A 19,196-nucleotide genomic window follows, 5' to 3' on the forward strand; every position below is an offset into this window, starting at 1 on the left:
GAGGTGATAAAATGGGCTATCCTGACAACCATCTCTCAGTTTCTCTAATGGGGGAGAGCTCTCTTTCCTGAGCAACTGTTCAGAACAATTCATCACGATGTGCTTAGGGAAATCGCCTCTATCTGCATTTGCCAGGAATAAAACAATTATCACTCCATAAATCACGACTTGAGTTTCCATGTGCTCTGGATCGGTCCATGATCATTTCACTATAGTTTTCCTCTCCCAAAGTAAAAGACCTCTACTGAGTATTCATATCCTACCTGATGACATGGGGATGTTGTATTTGTCTGAATGTCGCCTTCTTATGGCTCCCACATTGGGCACACTGGCTGGGGTGATTACTGAGGGTCCCTGGGTAATCGGGGTGACTGGGGCCGTTGGTGTGGTAGGGGTTTGAGGTAAGCTCTGTGGGGATGTCTCCAACATGTTCTTCGACATGGTGACACTAGACACCAGATTTAGCTGCAAAGGCCCGAGGAGAAGGGCAGGAAAAAGGTAGAGACAAGAGAAAAAGACTTAAAAAGGTTTGACAAATGAGAGTGGATTCACTTCTACAGCTGTGTTGCCACTAATAAGCCGCAAAAGGAAGCAGCCAATCTCAACTAATTACAGGATGAAATTGTATCATAAGAACTCTAATTAGAGAATGCTGTTAGAGGTTATCTAATAATCGACTGCAGTGTTACTTAGGCCTAACTAACTCCTTCTCGTCCTACCAGACTTCAGCCAAAGTGTATTTCCTTAAATAAAAGCCGGTTGCTGATTATTGACTGCCCCCGTTGTTAAACAGTTCTAGCCCCCAGTGAAGCAACAACAGCACCACGAGGAAGGATACAGGGGTTTGAACCAATGGCACATGAGAGAAACTTGCTAATCTGTTGCAGCCAGAATTTTTTTTTTTTTTCCCATGGTCCCAAATCTCAGCTGAGAGGCTCCAGCCAGCTGGAAAATTTTACGCTGACCTTTAGTCTCCTTGCTAATTTGGTGGAATGGTAATGACATTACTACATATTCAAACAAAATTGTCTTAATTGCAAATTAGCCGGAGGAGGCTGAAAATTTTCAAATTAAATCTGATTGGAGATGGAGAGAGGGAAATGGAATTTCCTCACTAACAATCATTTGTGGCATGTGTTAACAAATATAATGAAATGTCAAGTTTGCCAATTCCTCTGGAAGTATCATTTTCAATTTATGATTACAGTGTCACTTAATGCTGATGTACCCTGGAAAGTGGGTGTCAGGGTAGAAAAAAGGAAAAAGGTGAGAATGTATGCAAGCTGTTTAACAGCGTGCCCTTCCTTATTCCCCTCAGAAAGGGCCTGCTCTTCATTATCAAAAACTCATATCACCTCTGTCATATTTACCACACATCTTTTGTCATAAATAGTATCCAATTAGCAAAATTGCTATGCAGGGCAGCTCATACGGTTTCTCCCATATATGTAAATGGCATTCATCGGCGCTAACCTATACTCTTTTTCGTTTGATACAGTAACCTGGACAACCAAGGAAGAGAACTCATTTTTCCTGTCCCGTTTCTCCATAAAGTTGCTATGAAGTGGCTGAACGGTGAATATCCGGCTTTTGTATATAATTTAGCAACACCTGCCTTTTGAAATCCCAAATCCACTTCTTAAGATAAACCTTTTTTTAATGGGGAGAAAATGATGTGTACAGCATTGATTGATCTTTCTTTGTGGATTTGTTTTACACATTTAGTCAGTAGAGAGATTTGTTAGGGAAACAAAAATTAACATATGCCAGCTAATTGTTCTTCCTTCTTGGGCAGCAGCCAGAAGAAGCACATTAGCAGTCTCCTAATAGCGACTGGCACCCTGAAGGCATCCCCAAGTGCATCTGTTCCCAATAAACCACAAACTGTTATTCTGTTCATACTCTAAGCCAGCAGACTGGGCTGGGAATTCTTTGTTACGTACATAAATAAAAGCTGAGATAATACTACTAAATGCTGCACTTAATACATTTACAAAACCACTGATGTAAGCTTCCCTTTGATATGCCAGGGTCTGTCTGTGTAATCGGAGAAATAAAGAGAGATCCAGGTGCATCTCTCTGTGTGTATGGTTTGTTTTTTTTTTTTTTTACAATAACACAAAATGTATATGTAACACTATCTTCAGATCATATCGTCAGGCCTGCATATCTGCACATTTAAAAAGGAAAACAGAACAACTTCCTCCTACAATAGAAACAGCCACAACAAGCATTACTTTAAAAACTGGAAGGCAGCATAAAGCAGGACAAGTAGAAGCCAGAAAAAATGTCAAATTGTAGAGCAGTGAAGTATCTATCCTGGTGAATACTCAACAAGATTCTGCATTTACTGAACACATCAAAAGTTATTAAAACAGGGCAAGTACATCTCCTTTTCTAAGCAAACCATTCATGTTTACAATGTTCGGGCAACTTATTCTGCATCCTGTAATAATGAGCATACCATGTTTGTAGGCGTGCAATCAGAAACTGATAAAATAGAATTTATTATTAACTAAAGGGAAGCATGTAAAAGCCAGGATGAGCACTTAGGTACCTCGGCTCATCTGAATATAGTCAAGGTTGGGTGAAACTCATTATTCAGAACTCGCAGCCTTGATAACTTTGATTTTCATCCATCCATAGCATGGCCAAAAGGTACCATTTAATGAAGTACCATTCAGAGAGTAAATGGGGTCATATAATAGGCAGTGCGGTTGCACCTTGTGTTCATGTACTGATAGCTGTTAAGGGTGCAGTGATGAACCAACAGAGCTCATTTCTCCTTGGTAATAAATTCATGCTATTAATATTTATCAAATGTGTGGGCCGTCTCAACTGAGCCACTGCACATGAGACCATAAATCTCCACTATCATATCAATTTTGAAGCTTCTTTTGTACAGTGTATAAATTTTAGGGTCTTTTTGAGGGGTGCGAGCATTGACCACTCTTCTTTCAAACCAATTTGAGGCCAGCAGCAGTTTCCCACTTCAGATATCGCTAGTTCCAAGGGGAACTTTAAACTGTGGTCTCATTTTAAATCGCTCATCTAAGATTCTGTATTAATTGCCCACCATCAAACGCAATTAGCAATTCTTTCATGTGTGGTTTATGTAATGTAATACTTCAATTACATTATTCATTCAGGTTCTGTTTTGGATTATAGGCTGAAAATTCTTTATTAGTGTAGATGTAACCATGCTGCTGGAGTTTTAAAAAATTTACTGATTGAATAATTAATTGGAAAAGAACAAGCTGCAGATTTCTGATGGATTTATGAGACAATTATTCTGTCTTGTGATTATCTACATTATACTATAGAAGCTAAGGGGGGGTTCTTACTGGAAAAAAAGTCATAAATACTGTATCAAAAGATCCCCGAAAGTTTATTTTTAAAAATAAAAACGCAGACATTTCATATTGTTAAAAAAAATCACATGTCAGATCCAAAAAGAGATCCTTCTTTTTCCTCCTATTAAGAATATGTTCACAGTGCCCCACACTGAAACACGACACAAAGGCAAAGCTCTAACCTCTGTGCAGAAATGCCTCAGCAGAATTTAAATAAACACAGTCTCTATGCCAAAAAGACCCATTTTGAATCATATTAATGAACAAGAGATGTCGAGACACTAGCAGAAAATCAGACAATGTACTCTGTCTTCTGTTACCTCCCTTACTACAAACCCCAGTGTTCTTTTTAGACAAGAGTGGTGCAGGAGGGGCGAGCCGGTAATCACTAATCATCAGGCCCGACGGGGGCCTTAGTGGAAAGTAGCTCACAAACTTTCATTAAACTGGAGTCACTCAGTTGATTACTCTAAGTTTCTGTGCAAACATTCTCTGGGTGAAATAACAGCATATTCTTCTTCACAGTCTATGCATCTGACTACATTACCAGGCGAAGCTTAAGTCTCATATTTTTTTTTTAAGAGAAACTGTAGCTTTCTTTATTTTCTCTAAGGGCTCATTTTCACTTGGAGATAAACTCTTTAAATTAACATCAGGTATGATATGCAGTAAGACACGCCAATATGTGATATGCATCTTAACTGACACAGCCATCAACACAATGAGATAAAACTGGCTATAAAATACTATGACACTTTTGAGAAAACATTTACTAAGAGAAAAGAAAAACAAATCTATTTGTCGGTATCATGGAATTGATCTGAGTCTTCTGGGCCCACCACATGCCTTTCTATTTGTGATTGGTACTGCTCCTGCTTCTTGGGTGGGTGGGTGGGTGTTCAGAATGGGCTTCCTTTTAATATCTGTAAACCTATCACAGAAAGCTATTCCCCCTGGCTTGAGCCGCAAGGCAGTGATTTGTGCACTGATGGGTCTACTTTGTTTAGTGTCGCCCACAGCGTAGATTGGATAGATTTTGTAAAAGATAGCATTACTTTAAAAGAAACATACAATTTGACAAGCGATTGCATTTTCCTTTCATTTTATCGCCGAGCTTTTCATCACAGTCATTGTTTTCTAACTGTCCCTGAATTGTTCATTTTCTTAGTCTGTTACATCAGCACAGCTATTTACTGTTTATAAAGCAATATGCACTTACAGGTTTGGGAGATGGTTTGGGCTCTGAGGGTCGCATGTGCAAGTGGGTCATCATCGCTTGAAGACGTTCACGTTCCTTCGAAAGCTGTTAGGAAAGAGGGAGATCAGAAGCATTTTAGAAATGACTGATCCAGCTATTTTATTGCAGCGATACATCTTATCATTGAGCTTGTCTCCCAGTAATGATTCCTGCATATAAAAGCCTGGGACAAGAAACTTAGCCTGTAGAAAATGCAACTTTAGCTAGAGAAGGAGAAAACTTTTGTAGCTTTTTCTTACGTTAAAAGGTCAGGGAAAACAAATAACACTTCATCTTTTTGTCAATAAGAGAATGGAGGTCACAGTTGCTTCAACAGTAACAAGTTACCGAAACCATAAATTAGAAGGCCCATGGTGTCTCTTTAAAGTCCTGTGGACACTGTTAGCAATGGACTAGTGCCAACAGCTGTGAAAGGGTGAAGGGTTCTCAAAGCGAAGTGCCTGCCGGGATTGTCTATACACTTCATGCATTCCCACCGAGGTCCAGTTAGTGCCCCCTGCAATCTGCCATCATCAATCTAATTCAATAGAGTGACAGAGACCAGGCAGTGTGAAACGCTGAACTCTGCCACCAAGTCTGCATCCACACTTGCACTGGGTCTCATTACAACTGACGGACCTTACTTTTCCATCAGACAGACACAGGAGAGAGAGAGGGAGGGAGAGAGAGAGAGAGAGAGAGAGAGAGAGAGAGAGAGAGAGAGAGAGAGAGACATAATTGGTCACATTGCAGATTGTATCATCAGCTGACCTCTTTATGTGTTAGTCTACCCTTTAGCAATAGTAAACAGTTCTGCCCAAAGCTCTCTGTGCCCCTGTGATGATGACACATTTTACATCTCCTTTATTATTTAGCAACTCAAACATTTTCACTTCTCATGGAAAAAACAACAGCATGATGGATTGGAAACAATGAGAGGTGTAGGAAACAGAAGAAAAAAAAAACAAGTTATATGCTTAATTAAACAAAGCAAGGAGTTTTAGGAAAACATCTTTAAGATGATATAAGAGAGGATGCCTTAATGGGGTGCCAAAACATAACAAAAGTAAAATCTGGGGTGTTATATTTGCTTTTTGATCAGGTTAACAATTTCTGTTTAGTTTTGGCAAAACTCTGCTTTAATGTAAAGTTTGAAAAACAAAACTTCAATGGTATTTATATAGTACCTATAACACCAAGGAATGTGACATACATTCTTTGTCAATATGCTACCCAAAGAAAAATATCAAGTATGGTAATGTTTTGCGTTCTGAGTACAGTAGACACAGAACTGAGGCTATTCTTCTAGATAGTTCATTCACAATATTAAAAACAGAGACTCTTCCGTTATAGTCTGCAATTCCATAACTTGGGGGACCCAGAATAGCTTGTGTAAAAATTGTTTGGGCAACAATGGCATATCTTATGAAATTTGGGTCTACAGTTCTTGGTCTACAATGTAAAATCTATAGATTGTAACAGTTCAGGGATATTCAAATATATACAACAGGGTCTAAAGCTTATATAGGTCCAATTGATAAGAATATCAAACTATGACAATCTACCCTGTTGTCAACTGTTGTTATTAAACGTAACTTAAACTCCATGTATCTGAACAAATACAGTGTTATTGAGACACTATGATGCAGCCAGGAAGATCCAACCACTTGCTCATTACTCAACTTAGCACACCAGAACTCAGAGAAAAGTGCACATTAAGTGGGCAGAGACAAACCTGTATTTCTAACTGCTGTACCACCTGCATTTGCACTCGACATTGGGCGGTGCTCCGGTCATCCAATGCATGCTCATTGTTAAGGTGCCTGTGAAACACAACACACAGAACAGAATGCTGAGTGATACCAGTGCAGCGATACGTGCTTAGTTTCAAACGCTGTACCTGTTCAAGGAACTTGTGTATTCCTTTGCAGTTGGAAAGTGGAATGCCTTGAAGTCATAGAGAAAGAAAGGATATGTGCTCCAGTATTCAGTGAAAATTATTTGTGTGATATAAAGAGACTCTTCAAATAGCTAAAAATGTCATTGTCTGCAAGCCTATGTCATTACAAAAACATTTTTCCATTCATGTACAGAGTAGAAGTAGAAATCATGATATGTTTCAGATTTTTTCCATTTTCTCTGAAAAGAATATTATGTGTGTGTGTGTGCATGCACACACACCTGCACACACCCAAACATGAATGTGTGACAGGCAGTTCTCTATTTCATTTATATTAAAGTTTGTTGTTTGTATGTTGATTCTTTTGTGAGGTGAGGTATGAATCATGTAAAGACCACAGACTTTTCCATAGAAAATCCATACCCACAAATAATGATAATTTTCTCTTACTAATACATAAAATATACTGAAGATTCAGAATAATAATATTGGTACTTCATGTAAAGAGTCCTAACTGGGACATATCTTTGACATATATAAACATGTATGAAGAGGTCATCCTAACGAAGTCACTCTCATCATAACCTATGTGCGTATTATTTTACCCAAGGGCTGAGGGTGTCTCCGATGCATGGTATCTTACCATACCAAAGATAAACTAGTACAGCAGCATTTCCAATAATTTTTAATATACTATTTATTTGATGACTTCCCAAATTAAGAAAGTAAATTTCAGATAATTCAGTTTCTTTTGGTGTGTCTACTTATCCAATGGGTAATGAAACCAGCAATTTAAGAGACCCAGAAAGGCAAAAGTATATTGAATAAAACACACAATTAAGAATTCACATAATTACCTCTATGTATTACAGTATTGTTTAAGATAGTTTGAAGGCATTCTTGTAATTCTAAGCATACTGAATTCAAGAAATAATTGTGTTCTCTTTTTACTTATGCTACTTGATGTGAATTAGCAGAAAAATGCATGAACAGATACATATGGCATACAATAGGAAGACTTAAGATGTTAATGACTCATAGCTAACTTGTAAATAAGCGGGATTATCTGCGTGTAGGTCTACGTTTAGACACCAGCAACCTTTGCTCCTTTTCACCCCAACTTTGATAAATTAAGCTGGTTTGTTTTAACACCTCCTCACTGATTATAGCAACAAACCTCCATGCATCTTGCTATAATTGCCAGGCTTGGCTGATGATAAACCGTGGACTAAAACAGTGAGGTGGATCAGGTCAAGCTATAGTTGCATGCCCAGGGCACATGAGAGTTCTTTCCCACCCACCCCTCCAGTCTACTCTGACTCAGCTCCAGCAGGATCTGCTAGAAACCTGGCTGTAATGAGGGCTGGGATCATTCAAGCTCTCTGGGAAGAAGGCATGGAATGTCAGAGGGATAGCTGAGTGGCGTCAAATGTCACTAATTTCTAATAAACAAGACATCATTAAAATTGTTCTTCAAGGTTTCGTTGCCCAAATTGTAATGACCAATAAAGCAATGTCCTAGCAGTATTGACACGATAATGTGTTGCATCTTTAAGGTTGGTACTGCTGTTTTTTTGTGTGTGAGAAACACTTTTTTTTTTCTACCATGAACTCTTAGGGAACACACACATAATTTATCCTGCAATCAACTTAAAAGATGCATATTTTTAAATAAGCTATACATAAAGATTAGGATATAAATAGAACTCAGAAGATAAAGATTATGTGGTTTTACCTTAAAAGGTATATTTAGTATAAAACATACTTTTGCATGAAATCATTTTTTAAAAAGAATTTTTATACTTGTTTACTTCTTAGTGATAATTATCTTATATTTATAGAACTAAAAAAAAGTACAAAATGTTTGCATTATATGCTTGGGTCTAAGAGACCTATTCAATTTATCTCTGCAGCTTTTATTAGAATAGAGACTGGAGACTACAATAATAGTCAATGAGGTTTTGTCTTGATTGAATTTTTCAGTGGAACACAAAAGAACCTTGCCATTAAAATAGTCCTTTATTCTCCTGTATGAAGGCGAAAGGTTTTTAAAGTGTTGTGATGTTCAGTAATGAGCCTCTATCTAAATTATCATTGGTGACAAACTCACAAAGCACTTTTCGAGGACACATAGTTATGAAATGCCACGGCTGCCACTTTCTTTCCTGTAATTATAGGCTAGCTTGCAGCCCTTCAATGATCATTTATAGAACAGCCTCCAGTGGATTACTGAGAACTTGAAAAACACATACATACCTCTGCCACATCTCCCTTATCCTTTTCTCGCTATTGTTTACCAGTGATATGTAAAATAATGGTGCCTATTCATTCCCCCTACTTAATTATGCCAATCAAAGTACAGAAATAGTGTCGGATATAAATACAAAGCAATAAGACCAAATAAATAGGCTAAGTATTAACATTAAATTATGAATTTATGTATTTATGACTATTTTGTGCTCAAATTATTCTCTTTTATGTTTTTATAACCATCTCAGGTACTACATATTGCTGTTCAAAAATTCTCTATGATTTATAAATCAAGAATAAGATAATACTGAAAAATGAGAGGATCGGTGGATTTTTGCAGTCAGTGCCTAATTGCTGTTTCAAAATGCATATGCAAAGGGACATTTCATTAATCATTTAATCATGTCCCTTGCAGGAAGTTGGAAATAATGTTGCCAATACCCTTTTCATATGAATTCTCCATGATACCATCTTACGCATTTGATATATTGCCTATGTCATAAATTATGGTTCTTACAAAGGACCAAGTGTGATTGTTATCCCCGAAGATGCTTGTTAGAAAACCTTTATTAACTTTCTTGTTTAACTTATTGCTAGTTCTATTTCACAGCTTCATACTAGCCAACAAGAATGCTTTCTGGTGGCAAAGGTCTGTAAATTACCAATGCAATCACTAGCACCATTTCACAGGCCTGGTCTACTTCTACTGGTCTGCTAACAAGGCGATTACACACAAATTACTGAATGCCTATGAAATATTTAAATGCATTCTGCTCTACTATGCATTAATAAGAGCAAAGCAAGCTCTGGAATTCTGGTTAGCTCCAGTCCCTAATGTCCCCTAATGAGCCTCTTACCGAGACTGCAGTTCAAACAGAGAGGTGAAGAAAAAATGCAAAGGGGGCCTTCAGAAAGGCAGCACTGAGCAAACATCGTGGGAGCCACTTCTAATTTATGGGTCACTTTATAGCTATATTGATTTTTGTTTTCAAAATGGAATAAATGATGTGCTCTACTGACGTTCTTTCAGAAATGCATTGAATCTGTGTGCTAGGTAGGTAGTGTGAACTGCAGGCAAAAACCATAAACAGACAGCCAAAGTCTCCCTAAAAACAATTAAGCAAACAATCCAGGAAGACAGAAAGTATGGGGGGCTCTTTCCAATTTATTTAACTTACAATTCTCTTCAACGAAGCTTTTATGTTATAGACACATGTGTTAACTGCAATTATACAATTGTACACTGCAGATTAGTGATTCCATTTTAACCTCTAAATTTTCAAACCCATTTAAAGATATAGCATTTTATAAGCTAAAAGGGGGAATGGGCTTAAATCCAATTGTCTCAGAGACTGTTTTAACAAAATGTTTCACTTGCACATCACTGGGGGTTGATTTATTTTGCATCAAGCTTTTTATGTTTAAGCACTGACAGGAGTTTAAATACAAAATGTTAGCTGTCACTGTTCATTTAGCTGATTACGTGAGATGCCTTAGTTTTGAAAGATGTGGGCACTGTCACCAAAAGAAACAACATTCTGACAAGTTCAAAGACTGCTTTCTTGAGGTCATAATTTTGTAGCCATGCTGCCTAGTGAAAGACAAAGAAACAGACAATACACACTAAGTAAGGACATAAATTTCAGAGTAGCTGGTTGCAAGGGAAAGAAAACAAATTTTCGCTAAATAAATGAATCTGTTCCCACTGCTTTTTCTGCTGCTTTACTACAGTGTCAAGCCTTAATGCACCAATCGCCAACCATCTCCACTCATTCCTGCTCAGTGTTTAATTGATCTTTAGAATGCCGACAGGTATCTAGAAATTTTAAAGAATAATAGCCATGGTTGCTTCCTCAAAGGACAGTATTTCTGGTGCTGCATCTCGCTCTATGTTTTGTTTGCTGGCACCTGTGCTGGCAAGTTCAAGAACACTTGTCTGCTAACTGGAATGCTACCCTTTAAACCTTTTGGCTTAGGCTTTGAAAGTCAATACATCTATATTCAAGCTGACACCAGTGCAAGGGGATGGCCATTAATTCTGCAGTCCAACTACACTAAAGTTTTGTCAGATGTGATTACACTTTGACATTTAGAAGACAGTAATGAAGAAGTAGTATTAATGCTTTTAGTGATCTGGTGAGATCCTCAATTGCTGGTCAGAAACAAAGAATGGTTAAGTTCTGTCAATTCTCACCTCCCATCAAAGTTTGTGATTTTCTCCTGAAGGATGCTAATGTGGATCTTATCTTGTACTTTTGCTTCTCTTTCATTGTTTTAACAATATGGGCACTAATTTTCATTTTTTTTGTTAATAGAAAATTATACCCCCCATGCTACTAGATATGTAGATAAAATAAATTTCTGGGAATAATAACATTGGGTCTCTGAGATCACATATATATGTATATGATACACATAATATAAATATATCTATCAGATACATATACATGTATATCTGTATATTAAATATATAATTTACACACATATATATAATGCTAGATAATTTTTTTCTTGAATAAGTGAAGTTTTTATTAATATTTTATTTCTTTTCAGATTTCTTCCATATCATTAAGAAAAAGACTATATCAGCTTAGGAGCTATATCACGTTAATATTTCACTCCACTGCCGTACACTAACGATGAACAAAATCTATCACAAATTTAAATTAGAGAATTTAAAGCATATCATATTAAAATGGAATATAAATAAGACCTTAAAATCCATTGTCATTAGTTCTTTGTCATTTCTATAAAGTTACTGAGTAGAAAACAGGTGGTCTTTGTAATCAAAGCTGACATGAAACAAAATGTTTTCTTAATTGTAATTTCTCCAATTAAAAAATAAACAAGCAAAGCCATGTGAATATAAAGAAGGACCATGGAGGATAAAACAGGGGTCCCCATTCATTCATTTGTTGGTGATAAAAAGTGAACACTAGAGACTTGTGAGGAATGCTCTTTGTGGATCTTAAAGGAAACTGTTCTGAAGGAGATCTCTGCAATGTCCCTCAGAAAGTGAGCCAGATTTTCTTTAAAGCATATCCAGATCAGGAAAGTACATGTAAGCAGGTAGTACTATAAATTCAATTTTCATTCCCACAACATACCATCAGTCAATTTAGTCACAGCAGAAAATACATAGCAATGATGGAGATGAGAAAGATGAAATTTTTGTTCCAATTCATGTATCTAGATTCTTTGTTTCAGCCATTATTTTGTAGTATAAAACATCAATAAATCTACCTAAGAATTTTTAAATATCCTCTTTGCCGGGAATAGTATAATACATTTCACACCCAGCAAAATGGCAGCTCACAGTTGGTCTGGTGTAACAGACATGTAAATTTTCATTTAAGTCCATTTCTAAAGAGCCGTTGTGATATGTAAAGCAAATTTTCTCTTAATTGGTCTGAAACTATGAAAGGTTAAAAAAAAAAAAAAAGAATCTTAGTGGAAGCCTTCCTGGATTCCTTTATAAAGGCGCTATGATAGGAAGCGCTTGCCTCGTTGTTAGGGCGCCTTGGCTCTGTACTCCGCAGTCAGCCTACCATTTGTAAACACATCTTTTTGATGTTTCTGCCAACATCCTGGCAACAAAGCAGTGCAATTTCAAATGAGCTAATTAACTTAATTGTTGATGAAGCATGAAACAGTTCATTCACCCTGTTAGCTGCACCATGACAACATGAGAGGCTCAGCCTGCAAAGTTCCGCATCTCCATAAACCTGTCTGCAGCTCTCGGCTCACTCTTTCCTGTACCAGTAGTGTGTGCAGAGACATCATTTATGAAAAGGGAATCTTCTCGTCTGCAGAAGAACCCTTGAGGAAGCTTTGAAACTAAAATATTGTGGGCAGATATAAAGGATACCTAAGATCTGGTTTTATGCTGGAGGGCTTACATGATCTATTTTCCAAACACACCATCATAAATGGCAAGAGGTCACAACATCAGTGAAATCTGAAACGGTAACTGTTTCTTCAAATGTTAGACATCCCTGATCTTCATTTGTGATTCTTCTTATGAAAAGCTATTACTGAAAGGAGGCACACAAAGACTGCCACCTTAAATAAACCTACAAATATGGCTATATTATTTCATTTAAAGATACTCTATAGTTATTCAAATATTACATGAAACTATTACTAGAGATTTCAATTTTCCGAGAATGTTCTTTTTACAAACCTGCCTCGTTGATTCAAAGCCTTCCAATAATCTGCAAAATACCTTCACAAAATGATGAAAAATGACCTGTCTACATTCTTGGTCTGCTGTTTCCAATCCACTTGTTGAAACAAACTGAAAACCCAGTGTGTTCTAGGATGGATCCATCTTTTCATTCTTCCTTTCTTTATATTTATTTTTTGTTTATTTTACAGCGGTGTACCAAAACTCCCACGCAATCTGCCTCCCTGCCCCATGAAAAAAATCGAAAACCTACTTCAAAAACTGTCCAAAATCTTCACAAATGCTTTCACAGCCTGGCCACTTGCAAACTCCATGGCCATAGAGTGTGTGGGAGGCGCCAGTCTCCTCATGTGACGAGCTGGAGCAAGAGAACACAGCGTCAGATTCATCTCAGAAAGCCATAATCGTTGCGGGCCGCTAGCGCCTGTCAGGTTACGATCAGTGACAAACAGGTCAAAACAGGTCAATTCAGCTCAGAGCAGTCAGAAAAATTTAATCGTTCTATTGAATAGTTCAACTGCCAAGGCTAGATGATGTTCCAATTAGACGAGAAATAGAGCCAAAGATGACTGCTAATAAAGGCTGGAAACTAAGAGTACTGTATAATATCATATGCTAATCCTGCCATATGACCTTCCTGTAACATTTTACCTCTAAATAAAAAAAAAATAGAACCTTACGTTATGGAGTGGGAAAAGTGTATTTTAATGAAAGCCACATGAAAAAAATCGTGACAATATTTTTGAAATGCTTCTTTCAAAAGCAATACGAACGTTAGAATCTTTGAAACTAATATTCATGTGTAAACCACACACACAAATATTCCTAGTAGCTGCAGCTGATTTGAAAAATCCTGCTTTGGAACAGTATCTATTAACAATATCCTTACATAATTATGGCAGGCCTTTAATGAGTGGGTATTATATCAGATAGAGCGATCCTAGAAAAACTAACCTATTTCTGAAGTATATAATCATCAAATTAATCTCAATTAAAACAACAGCATGAAAGCATCCAGAGGCATAGCATTCTGCAATAAAAAGCAACATGAAAATCCACGTGGGCTCAGAAGATTGCCAGGAACAACACCATACTTTGGTCTTTTATTTTATCAGTACTCTTGTTACTTTTACACTTCTTCAGAAAAAAATATAGCAAAGTATTTTCGGCATTTAGGCAAATATGCCATTACATGACTGAACATTATCAATCCACTCCATGTTCATTTGGGAACAGAGTAGTTTATGTGTTTAAACCATTTCAATATAAAATTCTGTACCTAATCTTCAAGTTTTAAAACCAACTTTTAATTTTTTAGATTATACACTTTATGTAAGTTATTTGACACGATTTGATTTGATTAGAAGTGATGTGCTTAAGCCAGTGGAGTTAAGTCAGGAAAAAAAAAAAATACCTGGACACTCCTTTTTGACGAGCAGTTTTAACACAGCTAAGATGAAACACTAAGTTGGGAAGTTAGTTCACACAATGCAATATAAGTGGCAAAAGTCAAATGATTTTCCTGCATGCATCTTCACTTAAATTTATTTTAGAAATCAGCAGTATGTATTTCTTTGGATATATTTACTAATTCCATCGTACCACAACAATAAAAAGGCAACTCTGATCATCATATTCTGGATTATATAATGTTCAGCCGTTTTCTAATTTCTAAGTACAGGTTTGAAACGTGAATTAAGGAAAATGTGCATGGATGCACACACTTTTAATTATTTGTAATTTAAAAACTTTTTTTTCAAATGGTAAACTATTGCCATAACTCTTGACTTAATTCACAATATTTTATTCAAAATATAGCAATACAATCATTCCTTGCACACTCAGGGAAAACTTAATTTCTTTAGGCGTGCTCCCCAACAATATCTAGAATACTGGTGACATTTAAAGTTTTTTATAGCTTAAAAAAATAAAAGGTCAACAGTAATGATTTCCCTTTCACTTGCTCCAAATACATTTTTTTTTGTTTCTGTTACTGTAAACTCTCGCTCCTAGCTTTGGTGGAGATGAGATGAGGCTGTCAGGAGAGAGGGCAGTATATGAGATTTACCTGTCCCGCCTTGCATTCAGGACTGAAGACTGTCCGTTCACTATAGAGTGATGTGTTATTGGTGGTGATGCTTTGGAAGTGGTGGAGGAGGTAGTCGAGGAGGAGTTGTTTGTGGTGAGGTCTAGCCCTCCGTGTTTAATGCCATTGTCTTCCATAGTGTGGACCCCAGTCACTTCTTTCCACAGCTGCTGAATCTCGGCAGGGCTTAGGCCAGCTAGAAAAGGAAAGGAAGCCCCAAATGATGTAATAATAGCAACATTGACTGTGATGGCCATCACCAACATTAATACATGATAAAAAAAAATACACTTGTACAACCAGTACCAAAGTTTTTTTTTTATATCAAATGAAAGTTATTTAAAATTCACAATTTGAAAACAGTACTGAGAAGAACAGTGTTGGAAAATACATGGTTAATTAAAAAAAATCTATTCATGTTTTACTCAAAAAATATTCAGACTTGATTTGCAGCTAGTATTTTTAGTAAGGAAATGAAAGAAAATTGTATAAATAACATACAAAAATAAATGAAAAGCCAAGAAAACAAACAGATCGAAATTAAATAATAAACTTCAATGTTGGGGGGTCATAGAGAAGGAGCAGGAAAGAAAGTGAGAAAGAGAGAGAGAGACAGACAGACAGAGAGACAGAAATTTAGCAATTATCTGGGCATAGTAATCTTTCGCACAGAGGCCAACTGTGTAATTGAATTTCAATTTAGGTCCTGAACAAACAATATGATTACCTCCATGGTTCATTTAAGTAAGTAATATCTAACTCTCTCCTTCAGTTATTACTGGTTAATAGAAAACTCAACTTCTCACTTTGAACCATTCCCTGGATCAGATTATTTATGTTTACCGCATACACAAGAGTGGAAATAGAAAGGCTTAGCATGGACTTTAGATTTTGGTTATTATCTGGAAGAGATACTTTGAAATATATTAAACAACTGTAGCTTACAAAAAGTACTCCCATACATTGTCTGGGATAACAGAGCTTAAACACATTAAAATTGCAATCAAATTTATCCCTAATCTCTAACGCAAATATTATCTCCAACTGATAACCATCTGCAACAAAACATTAGTTTTATTCAAGGTACTAACTCTCACAGCGGAAACAAGCCACTCTTAAGCGAAGACCCCATCATGCCCAGCAGTGGATGGCTTATTCAAAACAAACCCAATGGCATCTTTGGATGTTCTTTGCCTCCTAATATCATGTCAGATATTGCACATGCACAATGCAACTACGCACTTTTCTTATACTTTTTCTTTGGCTCTTTATCTTATGTTTGCTTTTTTTTTGTCTCGTTCTAATTTATCTTCTTTTCCTTTGTTTTGTTTTGTTATTAATCCTTAGAGGCTTGTTTGTTTTCTAACCAAGAACAGAAAGGTTCAGGATCTGGATGAGAGCAGGGAAGATGGAGAAACTGGGGGGAGTTGGATGAGGGAAAACCATAATTAGAATACAGCATATGAACAAAATAATTTCAATAAAAGATAAGTAAAAACAAATCTAGGCAGACTGACTTAAATGAGTTTGTCATTAAAATACTTTAAGAAAATATCAAAGTAACTAAATAAAAGTCTGGTGCCCGAAGTGAAGCTACAATTTTAATTATTTTCATTTATTGAACACATAATATATTCTGAAGCATCACCAAATGGTTTATATTCCTGCATTAAGCGAACATCACTGGAGGTCAAGACTCACAGTTTACGAGCACAAGGTTCACTTGCCAATGGCCCTTAGTTCCAAACACTGTGTTCTGCAATACTGTATGAGTCTATCTCTAGTATCAAATAGAGGGTCACTGAATCATGACCATGCCAACCAATGGATATCTACAACAGAGACTGTAGTGAGGGCCATCTATCAAAGAATAAGTGGAGAAGCGTTCATAGGAGGAAGAAGGAAAATTAGAGCAAGACAATAGAGATGCAGGGGAGAAGAGTGAGCACTCTTCTCTTTAGCCATGTGTATGAAGTAGTCACTGGTCTACAGTGTTAAACAGTCAGGAGCCAGAATTCTCCCTGACCCACTTGTAAATGCTTGCGAAATTATACTTCACAGTGGTAAGACTAAACCGCTTTGTATATGACAAGTTCAGATATCATTAGTTTACCCAAAGCTTTCATTTTAGTAGTTCTGGATCCTTAATATTTCAAGATACAGTCTAATAGGAAAAAAGAGGATAATCTGGTTTTCTAAAGCTATTTTTAAATAAATTATTTTTTTGGCTTAAAAAAAAGTGTTTCCCTAATGGTATATGTCTATTTGTTGTATAAGAAACTTTTACATGAAAGCCATTAATTGTTGCTTTAATGGTAACATTAACACAGAATCATGAACCTTTTTGACCATAGATTTTTATGACCTGTCTGACCATGTGAGGCGTCCTAAGGGCATAACCCCAGAACGAAAGTCTTTCCTTTTCAGTATCTACATGTCTTCTGTACACCACACTGCTGCCTTTCTGCCCCATCTCCCAACTGTAGCATAGACTGACACCATAACTTCATGTTTTCCTCTTATTTTCACTGGACTTGAATTATATGAATGTGTTCCTCAAGATAAATTAGGTTGTGTAAGCTCTCAGGTAAAGACTCCAGGAGTCTTTTAGAATGGTTAGATACAAAGCGAAAACAATCAAAAAAAAATAAAACAAACAAACAAACAAACAAACAAAAACCTAACTCTTACTGTGGCTGACAGTACTGCTTTTCGTTCTTTTCTTGCCTGAACTCAACTATCACCCTCTCCATATTTCTTTGCATTGTAGCCATTTGCTGCTTTTCCAATGCTTCAAAAGTTCACTCATGTTCCGGCCTCTGCCCTGGCTATTCTCTGAGCACAGATATTCTCACTGAGGATATTCCCAAGGTTGTTTTCATCTCTTCACTTAGCTTGAAAAGTAACCCCTCAGAGAGCTGTTGGCCATTGCAGCAACCAGTGTGCTCCTCCCTGTCTTCCATCATCCCTTGAGTTCTGGACTACTTTTACTTAAAGAATATTAATTTAGTTTTAGAAATTAGACAAGGACTGGTCTGTCCACGAAGCTGTCTTTTCCTGTCTGTCTCTCACTGTATTTTCATCTTCTCTCAGGCTATCTCATTACCATAGTGTTACTACAAAAGTCTGTTTGACAAACAAGATGAGAGTTTTCTTTGAGAGACTACAGTAGTTAAAGATGCTATTAATATTTAGTTTATGAGATCTGTTAGTCATTTGTTTAATATTAGTATTCACTTGATTTTGAATGATTTCCATGGTACTATTCATTTGTATAGACCATACTGATATCCCATGCAAGGAAAAGGGGACAAATGCTAGATACTTAGTAGGACATCAAAAAGATTTGATGACTAACTTGCTTACCACTCAAGTAGAGTTTATTGGTGAAATCAGAGAAAAAAAATGGCTTTCAATATTAGAGAGAAGAGGCACAGAATAATATAAGTAAGGAAACAGTGATTACCTAAAGAACTGGCATACTGCCATAGTCTCACGATATTTAAAAAAAAACTCCATGGCCTGACCACAGGTCACAGCAGCGAACCACAGTTGTGGAGGAAGGATTCAGATTTACGCTTCACAGTGATTCCATAGTCCATATCACTCTGAGATGAACTACAGAAGAGAAATTATTACCATGCCTTTGAGACAAAATTGTCCCAGCTAACAATTGCTTAAACGCTTCTTAATGGTCACAAAACAATGTATGATTATTAAGCCACTAGCCAGTCAGTTTTTTACAGTTGATAATGTTTTACGAATTCGGAGGTCTTAAGGTTATTTTTCCCAACTGAAACACAAAGTTCTTTTAGACAGTGCTCTGCGGATTCACAGTACTCCAGCCCTGTTTCCTGAGGGTTCTACAGATACGAAATGTAAGATTCATGATCCAAGTGATACAATTCTGCAATGTCAAGAAAAAAAGAAAACTGAATTCTTTTTTTAAACCTCAATGTTTTCTAAAATTATTTGAGAAAAATGATAAACTCATTCTGCAATTATATAATTTTTAATATTAGGTAAATATTTAATCCCTATAACTGATATGTAGCCCATTTCCCCAAACACAAGTGTTCTATCTGGCATTGCCAGGTCTTTCAAACCTTGACTGTTCTTCACTGAGTTTCCTGTTGCAGAACCCTTCTTCTGCTAAAACATGCCTCCTTCAGTTTTACTTATCA

The 19,196-nt window shown here is 36.6% G+C and overlaps 1 protein-coding gene across 2 annotated transcripts in view; it reads right to left on the reverse strand.

Annotated features, from left to right (window-relative positions):
• Nucleotides 1-19,196, reverse strand: part of Foxp2 (forkhead box P2) — a 509,404-nt gene that overhangs the window by 33,989 nt on the left and 456,219 nt on the right. For both annotated transcript variants that reach the window (XM_050145932.1, XM_050145933.1), the window contains 5 exons: nucleotides 14,995-15,208; nucleotides 13,180-13,284; nucleotides 6,326-6,413; nucleotides 4,573-4,656; nucleotides 264-465 (listed from right to left, as the gene is read on the reverse strand). In XM_050145932.1, coding sequence (XP_050001889.1) covers nucleotides 264-465; nucleotides 4,573-4,656; nucleotides 6,326-6,413; nucleotides 13,180-13,284; nucleotides 14,995-15,208 — 693 coding nt within the window. The remainder of the gene's footprint in view (nucleotides 1-263; nucleotides 466-4,572; nucleotides 4,657-6,325; nucleotides 6,414-13,179; nucleotides 13,285-14,994; nucleotides 15,209-19,196) is intronic.

The sequence above is a fragment of the Alexandromys fortis genome, unplaced genomic scaffold (genome assembly GCF_014885135.2).
Source record: "Alexandromys fortis isolate MF-2015 unplaced genomic scaffold, M_Fortis_MF-2015_v1.1 scaffold_34, whole genome shotgun sequence".
NCBI classification, from domain to species: domain Eukaryota; kingdom Metazoa; phylum Chordata; class Mammalia; order Rodentia; family Cricetidae; genus Alexandromys; species Alexandromys fortis.